At 40.7% G+C, this 9,939-nt stretch overlaps 1 protein-coding gene across 1 annotated transcript in view; it reads right to left on the reverse strand.

The window, feature by feature from the left end:
- rptor (regulatory associated protein of MTOR, complex 1) overlaps window positions 1-9,939 on the reverse strand; it is a 362,931-nt gene that overhangs the window by 263,805 nt on the left and 89,187 nt on the right. Inside the window, exon 4 of the mRNA XM_048611098.1 lies at window positions 471-629. Within this exon, the coding sequence (XP_048467055.1) occupies window positions 471-629 (159 nt within the window). The remainder of the gene's footprint in view (window positions 1-470; window positions 630-9,939) is intronic.

The raw sequence follows: 9,939 nt of genomic DNA on the forward strand, positions 1-9,939 counted from the left end.
CTGGGACAAACATTGCTGGGACAAACATTGCTGGGACAAACATTGCTTTATAATATCAGTTCTCCTGTGTAAGCTCTGGAGGGTAAACAAATCTCAGATCAGTGGAAGCAGGTGACCTGCCTCCAAGTTTGTGTTGAGTTGTCAGCACGTGGCCAAAACAAGGAAGAGTACGTGAAACAATTCTGGTACATGTCACACTGCAAGGGTTTGTCTCCATGTGGATTTGCAGATGTTCCAGAAGTGTGAATGCCTCATTGCAGAAATCACACACGTTAGCTTCCTCCCAGACAGACAGTTCTAATGGATGAGCCATGGGAAATGCAGAGTTACAGGTGGGTGTGAGTGAGATGCTCTTCAGAGGGTCAGTGCAGAGTCGATGGGCCAAATGGCCCGCTTCCACAATGTAGGGATTCTATGATATTACTAGCATTCAATACAAGTGTGATAAACTATACAAAAATATTGGTTACCTTATTGAACACCCAGATTTCGCCATTCACTGTCGGTCTTGGCACTCCATGTCCATTGTAATGGAAAAGCACACGCTCTTCTTTAGCATTGCGTCTCAGGGACGTGCAAAGTTTTTTAACTTCATCCACTGTTGGATCCAGGCTTTGCTTATATCTGGCCTGTTGAAAGAAAGAGCATTTATTAATAAGCAGAAGATTTAAGGAAAAAAAAACAAAATTTGTAAAATCTTTCTTGCGAACAACATTTTCATGGGAAAAATGCGTAAGTGAGTGGGGATTACAAACTATTATCTTTTAAAACTACAATTATGGGTGGAAGAAACCTTATAACTTCCAGGCAACCTACGACCACCAAAATTTAACCAAGATTAACCACTATCATACTGGAGTGAGGGGACTGCTTTACAACATGGACAAATTGAGATTCTGGTAGTAAATAGCAAGCAATCAACTGCATGAAGTGAAACAGAGGAACTGTGAGGCCATAGATTTCCATGAGAGAAAAGTGCAATATCTTTCACATCATCTTTTAGAGTGTTACAGATTTCTAAAATGAAATCATTTATTTGGGTATATGCATACTGAACTACTTTTGATTATCGTTACTAAAGATATCCTGTAACCAGTAGCATCGGGAGTTTTGAATTTTTGCTTATATAAGAGGAATCTCATTAGTATCGAGCGATTAAAAAGTGCCTTTACAGCAATGCATATCTGAAAGCAAGTTCTTGGCACCTTTCGAACAACATATATTTAATACTTTGCTGGCTACAGGTGAAATGCCAGATGACTGGAGGATAGCTAATGCAGTTCCTTTGTTCAAGATGCAGGGAGCAGGGAGAGGTCAGGTAATTACAGACCAGTTACTTTGATGTCAGTGGTAGCGAAATTATTGAAAAAATTCTGAAAGCAGGATTAATCAATACTTGGCAAGTCAGGGATTGATCAAAGATAGTCAGCACGGATTTGTTAGAGGGAGAGTCTATCCAACTAACTAAATTGAGTTTTTTGAAAAGGTATCTAAATATATTGCTGAGGGAGTGCAGTTGATGTGGTTTACATGGACTTCAGTAAGGCCTTTGCCAAGGTCCCACATGAAAGATTGGCCCAAAAGGTGAGAGTCCATAGGGCCCAATGGAAAGTTAGCAAACTGGATCCAAAGTTAGCTTGCAAATAGGAGACAAGCGTTGATAGTGGAGGGTTGCGTTCATGATTGGAAGCCTATGACAGCAGTCTGCCACAGGGATCGTTGCTGGGACCCTTGCTATTTATGTACATTAATGACTTGGATGTGCATGCGGCAAATGTAATGAGTAAGTTTGCAGATGACACGAAAATTGGTGCTGTTGATTATGAGCAGGAAGGTCTTAGCTACAGTCTGATATTGACCAGCAGTAATAGCAGATGGAATTTAACCTAAGTAAGTGCGAAAAATATATTTTAGGAGGGCTAACAAGGGAAGGACATACACAAGGAATGGGAGGTTTCTATGGGGTACCGAGGAACAACAGGACCTTGGTGCAAAAGTCCATAGATCTCTAAAGGTGTCAATACAGATAGACAGTGGAAGAGGCAGCACATGGGATGCTTGCCTTCTTTAGCCAGGGCGCAGAATGTAGAAGCAAGTGTTGGTACAATTTTATAAAACATTATTGAAAGGACGTGATTGCACTGGACAGGGTGCAGAGGAGATTCACCAGGACATGATGCGGGTTTAAAAAAAAAACCTCAGTTATGAGGAGACAGTGGATTGGCTGGGTTTGTTTTCCCTGGAGAGGAGAAGGCGGGGGATCTAATTTGAGGTACACAAAATTATGAGGCACAAAGTAGATTGCGCACAAAGTAGATTGCGAGAACCTCTTCCCCATGACAGACATGTCTAGGGCCAAAGGGCACACATTTTAAGGTGGTGAGCATGTGGTTTAAAGATCTCAGAATAAAAAATTCATCTGGGGGTAGTTGATATATGGAACATGCTGCCTGAGACTGTGGAGGAGGCAGGTAACGTCACAACATTTAAGCAGTATCTGGATGAGTACTTAAAAACAGAGCACAGTAGGCTGTGGTCCAAACGCAGGTAAACGGGATTAGTGTAGAGTGGAGTTCATTGATTGCCATAGACATGGTGGGCTGAAGAGCCTGTTTCTACGCTGTATTACTCCATGACTCATCTCTGGCCTCATCCAGCAAAATACTCAGATCTTTCCAAACTTCACATTTGGGATAGTCAAAAAAATTTTTTCAAAAAATTTAATAAACATATTTAAATAATTCAGGAGGGTTGAATTATGGAAAATAAAGTTGTTGCCATCCAACATGAAGGAGCAGCAAACTATGGATGTGTCAATGCACCACAACCATTTATCCTTATTCTCCCCTTAATTCAAAGTCAATTAATTTAAAATACTTACAGTTTAAATGAATAAATGTCAGCTGTGCTATTCCTATTTAAATTGCTTAACTTTAATCAACAGCTTCAAACCACATCATGTTTAATTTAAACAGAAAATTCCCAAAGGCACAAACTAGGAAGAAACAGACCAGGAATATGGTAAAAGCTTGGCAAAAGAAAAATCTTTAGAGATGGATTAAGATTGGACAGAAGTGGAGAGGTTGAAGTAGAACGTTATGGAGAAGAGGACAAATGAGACTGAAAAGGATGCTTGGGAAAGGTTTGGAAATGACAGTCCAACAAAAGGGGTATTGTAATAGTCAAATGGTGGATGTGTATGGCAATAAGGAATCAGCTGATTTACATTATGGTTTCCAATTAGCAAATACATTGTGTTCTTGTGGCGCAGTTGTAGTGGCTTTATCTCGGAGCCAGGAGAACTGGGTTCAAATCCCACTTGCTTCAGAGTTGTGTATTACAATCTCTGAACAGCTTAATTAGAAAAAAAATTAAAACCAAACACATTCTAATGTCTCAGAGATAGTAGGAACTACCGATGCTGGAGAATCTGAGATAACAAGGTGTAGAGCTGGATGAACACAGCAGGCCAAGCAGCATCAGAGAAGCAGGAAAGCTGATGTTTCAGGCCTAGACCCTTCTTCAGAAATGGGGAGGGGAAGGGGATTCTGAAATAAATAGGGAGAGAGGGGGAGGCAGATAGAAGATGGATAAAGGAGAAGATAGGTGGAGAGGAGACAGACAGGTCAAAGAGGCGGGGGTGAAGCCAGTAAAGGTGAGTGTAAGTGGGGAGTTAGGGAGGGGATAAGTCAGTCCAGGGAGGACGGACAGGTCAAGGGGGCGGGATGAGGCTAGTAGGTGGGATATTCTAATGTCTGTATGGATCTATATAACTGTTTTCTCTAATGCTTACACAAGTCTTCATAATTCTAATGTTTCTCCAAACTACTCAGCATTCCTTTGATGATTACTTCCAAACTGATACTCAGTTACTCCTCTATGTTTTCATAATCACCAGAACGCAATGCATACATCCATTGTCCATAGCAACTGTGAATTACTACTGAAAACATACATGATGGAGCCAAGGCAACAACTTAAGTACTGCCTGATGGCTTTTAAATTAGGTCATCTTCTATGCATTCTTTAATCATTTCAGATATTTACACTAGACTAATGGGCTTTTAATGCAAAACACGAAGTAGAAAGGTGCAAATGATAGATCATTTTTAATCAACCTGTTCAATTACATTAGTTCACACCTCTCAAGTGAGGGTACCTGAACCTGGGCCTGAGCCTTCGTCCTCAGAAGTATGCTTAGGTGTAAGTGGCATACAGGCATATTATCGTAAGAATCACGTATTCTAGCCAATCCCAGAATGAAGACTTTATTAAAATTACATGTTAATTTGCCCAGCACTCCAACATCCAACATAATGTATGCAGTTTTTTCAAAAAAATCAGGATTATGCATGAACTTCCTGTGAAAGTTTGATGACATTTCCCAGTATAAAATCAAGTCTTTAAAAGACACATAATAGACAAGGAGGCTTACAGTACCATCTACCAAATGTTTAGTCAAGTCTAATGAACCTATAAAGTACACACCATTTGAGGAGTATTTAGCATGACCAGTACACCTAGATACCAGGCTTAAAAAAACCTAAGTCATGGAACTGGCCTTCAGTGTACATTACAAACTGTCCAACTCCAAACTATAATTTGCATATATAATATAATTAATGACTTTAAGTCACTCAATCAGCACGTTGAAACTCTTGCCTTCAGCCTCTCTGAATAATGTAACTGGCTCCTAACCGTCGTTAAGTCTCTCAAAGCATACATTGTAAGGACTCTCTGCAACCATTTCCCCTTCCTCCAACTACTCTATTGACCACATTTTCTCACGTGGAATGCTTTTGGAGATTTAGTGGTCTGGAATATGAACTGTTGTAATATGATACACACAAGTTGTTGTCCAGATGGAACAGAAGTTTTCTTTGAAAAATTATCTTTCCCAGCACAGAAACATATGCCATGTAGAATTTAAGCAACATTACCTGAGACAATTATTTTATCCAAAGCTCACTAAAATATTTGGTCAACTGTCAAGTTTGAAAGCCCAGTTACAATGCAGACCTAAATCAAAAAAGCTAAGTCTTAAATACAATGACCCATGGGTCAAAATCAGGGAGACAGTTGTGAGGAGCAGGGTTCAAGGCCCAGGTGAGTGTTAACAGATGCATCAAGGTTCAAAACTTCTGAATGCCTCTAAAATGTGAATATAACAGAACTAAAGTTTATTTTAAATGAATTTTTTGCCATAAGCATAAGGTGGTAAGCTGCAACGCGACATTAGGTGAACAGAAATGAATTACAATTGTTGCTCAAAAACCAATTCATATCTCTTTATTTATTGGCATTAATTTTGTGCCTCAAAGTCAACTAACAAATCAGCACACAATGGGTGCATAAAATTAAATTGTGAATAGAAATCTATACTAATACCACCAGTGCAATTCTCAAATTAATAATGAAGACCCAGAAGTAAATGAACCTTTCAATTTAACTTTCCACGTACAGCACAATTTCCTATTAATAGGAGGATTATTGCAATGTAATCCAAACACCGGGTAACCATTAATACATGAAACTCTCCCTGAAAGTGTGCCATAAACAACAAAAAGATCAAGCTCGTTTGGAGATGACGGCCAGTGGTTATCCTGCAAACTCTAAATTCTTACTATTATGCCATCTCACTGAATTGGTCTCATATCTATTTCTGCAATGGCTTTAGAAAAATTCTAATGCAACATTACCCTCCTAATTACATGGAGAACAAAATTCTAGCTGCTGCCATTTGAGCACAGTAGCGTGGTTGTTCTGCCAAACACTGCACTTAGGTCAGGAAATGTGTGCGTGCGCACGCACACGTAGCGGGAAGAAGAAAGTCCTTAATGGGGTAAATTCCCAAATACTACCTCAATAGTGAAATTGAAAAGGCAGACACTTTGCTTCAGATACAGCATAACTGTGCAAGCTAGGCAGAATATGAACTCAACATCCACCACTCAACTTCTGCCTCTCAACTATGGATCATTGGTAAGACTATCAGAAAACTGAAAGATTGCAGCAATTCTCTTGTATACCTTCACTCATTGATGCAATGACTATATACAGCCTCACACTCGCTACTTAGATTGTGACCCTTTTCCATAAAAAGGAAGTCAAAATGTTCATTAATTGTCACTCCTTCTTCAGGCATTTCTTTCTACCCATAAGTTCATTCTTGAAGATTTCTCTTTCCTACTTCCACAATCCCCTTGTACAACTGGCAGTCTACGCTGTCCCTTTTCCAAGATCACAGGCTCAGCCTTCCATCGCACCCTTCCAATCTGTTGATTCTGCCAAACCTATAGGGCCTGAATTTGCTTAATATTTTCTCCAGGCATTCATTACCTAAGGAAGCTATTTAAGAAGAGAAATTTCCTCTTGACTATACAAAGTTCAATTGTTGCTCAAGGGTGTAACATTAGCCAAAAGCCTTATGCAATATTCAAGGTTTTGAGTGAACAAAGGAGGCAATTCTTTTTAAAATCAGGGTCCACGAGTTCCAGACTACAACAAATACTGGTTTGAATCCCCTGTTTAATAATTAATTGGCAGATACCTAGGAACAAGCAATTTAAATAGGAGACAACAAGGTGCAGGGCTGGATGAACACAGCAGGCCAAGCAGCATCATAGGAGCAGAGAGTCAGATGTGAAAGAATGGAAATCTGCACACAATACAGATGATTTGCATTACAGCATGTATTTATAGAAATCTCTTGGTGTAGCAGGTACTGCCCCTGCCTCTGAGCTTAAGTCCCACCCGAGGACTTGGCAGCCAAAAATAGTGCTTTCATAACACAGCCAATCAAATTGAATGGTAATCTCCAAATCCTTCCAACACATTCCAAAAGCAAACGAGAAATGTGGGAGAGATTCGTGGTCAGCCATGGAAAGGCTGTTGAAGCCTCTACAATCACTACCAATAGCTCCAGATTACAACATGCAACATAATGCATGTTTTCATAACAATTCTGAACCCGCATAACTGTAACATGCCACCGTACATTTAATTGATGTGTCACTCAGTACATTTAAACTGATGCTTCATTATACTGTTCTGCTCCACATTCAAAGCAGGATTTAAAGAAAAAACAAATGCAACTTTACACTTGCTCAGCTTGTATCCAAATCATTTTTTGATAATGTCTTATGCAGTGTAGTACAGAATAAATTATACCAGCCTGAAGCAGTGAGACTTGCTCATCTTCAGAAGCCTTCTAAAGATTAAAATAGATCAGTGAAATTGGTCATAGGCATTCTTGCCTTCCACTATCCAAGATTACAATAATTTCTGAACAACTCATAACGGAATAATTTCCTGAAGCAGATTAGTATGTTTACTGTGAGGAGCCATGGTCAGATATACCACAAATTTTGTCCCATTTTCTACTACCAGCTCAGTTTCAAACACAGTATTGGCAGTGACGACAAAGAAGTGAATCCATTTTCCATCCACCTCCACTTAACCTAATCTGGAGGCCAAATTCTAAAGGAGAATAGTTATGGTCCACAGCCAGCTTTATTAGGTATTGAAACTTCAACGTTTCTTGTGTTACCACCCCAATGCCAAAAAACCATTTTCTAGATCACATGAAGGTGAAAATTAAGCAATGTAGAGATAGATGCAGGATAGCATATGAATGGACCTGCTGTTAGCTCCATACAGACTGCATCATGACACAAATACACAGAGCTTGCTCCAAGATTTGACAGCCAGCGGGGGTGGTTTGAAGACTAGAGATAAATAGGTCCTCCAATGCAGTCACGTTGCAAGTGTGTATCTACCTCATGAGCCAAAATCCGAAGGTAAAGCATGTCTGTCCATATGACGAGGCAATGGCTTACTGGTATTATCGCTGGATTGATAATCCAAAGACCCAGATAATGTTCTGGGGGCCAGGCTCAAATCCCACCACGGCAGATGGTGGATTTTGAATTCAATAAAAATATCTGGAATGAAGAATCCAATGACGACCGTGAATCCATTGTCAATTGTTGGAAAAATCCATCTGGTTCACTATTGTCCTTTAGGGAAGGAAACTGCCATCCTTACCTGGTCTGGCCTACATGTGACTCCAGACCCACAGCAATGTGGGCAATTAGGGATGGGCAATAAATGGTCCCTAGCCAGCAACAACCGCATTCGATTAATGAATGAAAAAAATGAAACAAAAGGGATCCATTGCCAACAGAGTGTCTAAACAGTTGATGACACAGTAGCCTAAGCACTGATGCATGTAAGTTTGCAACATAAACGCAAAAGATCCTGAGGGTTTAAAGCAATTGATTGCCAACAATTACATGTCTCATCACACTCAGCTGCCGCAAAAAGTTGTGCAGATGAAATTGTTGATTTATAATTCAGCACTTACAAATTCAAGCCCAGACTTGCACTTCAGAACACCTACATTTTATGCATGCAATTTATATTAGCACATTTTATCAATTTTAATCAGAGTTTGGCTGAAAACCTACTTCAAAAGGATCAGGTGGATAAAAGAGGCACTTGCTGTCACTCTGAAACCAATTGATCTCAGACTTGGAAATAAGTACTGAATGTCACAGTGTGCTTAAGAGTAGGAAGCTGGCTGTACCTGCAGCATTTTTTTGGAAGACAACTTTGTTGAACACTTCGTTTCACTCCAACAAGTTACTGACACTGTTATGAAGTCATTTTATATTTAATACTGCTCACAAGACCTACGTTTTGAAGGATTGTAGAAAACAGGATTTATTTTAAATTGTGTGGTCGTACCCAGGGTGGTATCTTTAAAATAGGTCACTGAAAGTTTATTGCGGACAACAGAGACAAGAGCTTTGTTTAAAAACAAAGCTCCTTAGAAATTATCCCTGTTGCTATTGTTTTAAACAATGACAGGCTTGAAGAGCTTATTATTTTATTCCGTTCAGTTAGAGGGATATCAGCTAAGACCAAGCTGAGTTGAAGGAAAACTTGCTATGTACAAGCTGCCAATTCTAGAAAAAAATCCATCTACACTGTTTCAGGATAAAACTTGTATTTATTCTTTCGAAAGGGTAACTGAAATAACACCATGACTGTATTTACTAAGGAAGCTGCATCTGCAAAACAATGCATGAATAGTGACTTGACCACACGCAGGAGAGCAACCACCTCCAGAACATCCAATACTTTAGCCTGAGATAGTAGGAACTACCGATGCTGGAGAATCTGAGATAACAAGGTGTAGAGCTGGATGAACACAGCAGGCCAAGCAGCATCAGAGGAGCAGGAAAGCTGACATTTCGGGTCTAGACCCTTCTTCAGAAATGGGGGAGGGGAAGGGGATTCTGAAATAAATAGGGAGAGAGTGTGAGGTGGATAGAAAATGGATAAAGGAGAAGATAGGTGGAGAGGAGACAGACAGGTCAAAGAGGCGGGGATGGAGCCAGTAAAAGTGAGTGTAGGTGGGGAGTTAGGGAGGGGATAGGTCAGTCCAGGGAGGACGGACAGGTCAGGGAGGCGGGATGAGGTTAGAAGGTAGGAGATGGGGGTGGGGCTTGAGGTGGGAGGAGTGGTTAGGGAGGCGGGGACGAGCTGGGCTGGTTTTGGGATGCGGTCAGGGGAGGTGAGATTTTGAAGCTCGTGAAGTCCACATTGATACCATTGGGCTGCAGGGTTCCCAAGCGAAATACGAGGTGCTGTTCCTGCAACCTTCAGGTGGCATCGTTGTGGCAGTGCAGGAGGCCCAGGATGGACATGTCGTCTAAGGAGTGGGAGGGGGAGTTGAAATGGTTCGCGATTGGGAGGTGCAGTTGTTTGGTGCGAACTGAGAGTAGGTGTTCCACAAAGCAGTCCCCAAGCCTCCGCTTGGTTTCCCTGATGTAGAGGAGGCCACAACGGGAACAGCGGATACAGTATACCACATTAGCGGATGTGCAGGTGAACATCTGCTTGATGTGGAAAGTCTTCTTAGGGCCTGGGATC

The sequence above is a fragment of the Rhincodon typus genome, chromosome 23, assembly GCF_021869965.1.
Source record: "Rhincodon typus isolate 14 chromosome 23, sRhiTyp1.1, whole genome shotgun sequence".
Taxonomy (NCBI): domain Eukaryota; kingdom Metazoa; phylum Chordata; class Chondrichthyes; order Orectolobiformes; family Rhincodontidae; genus Rhincodon; species Rhincodon typus.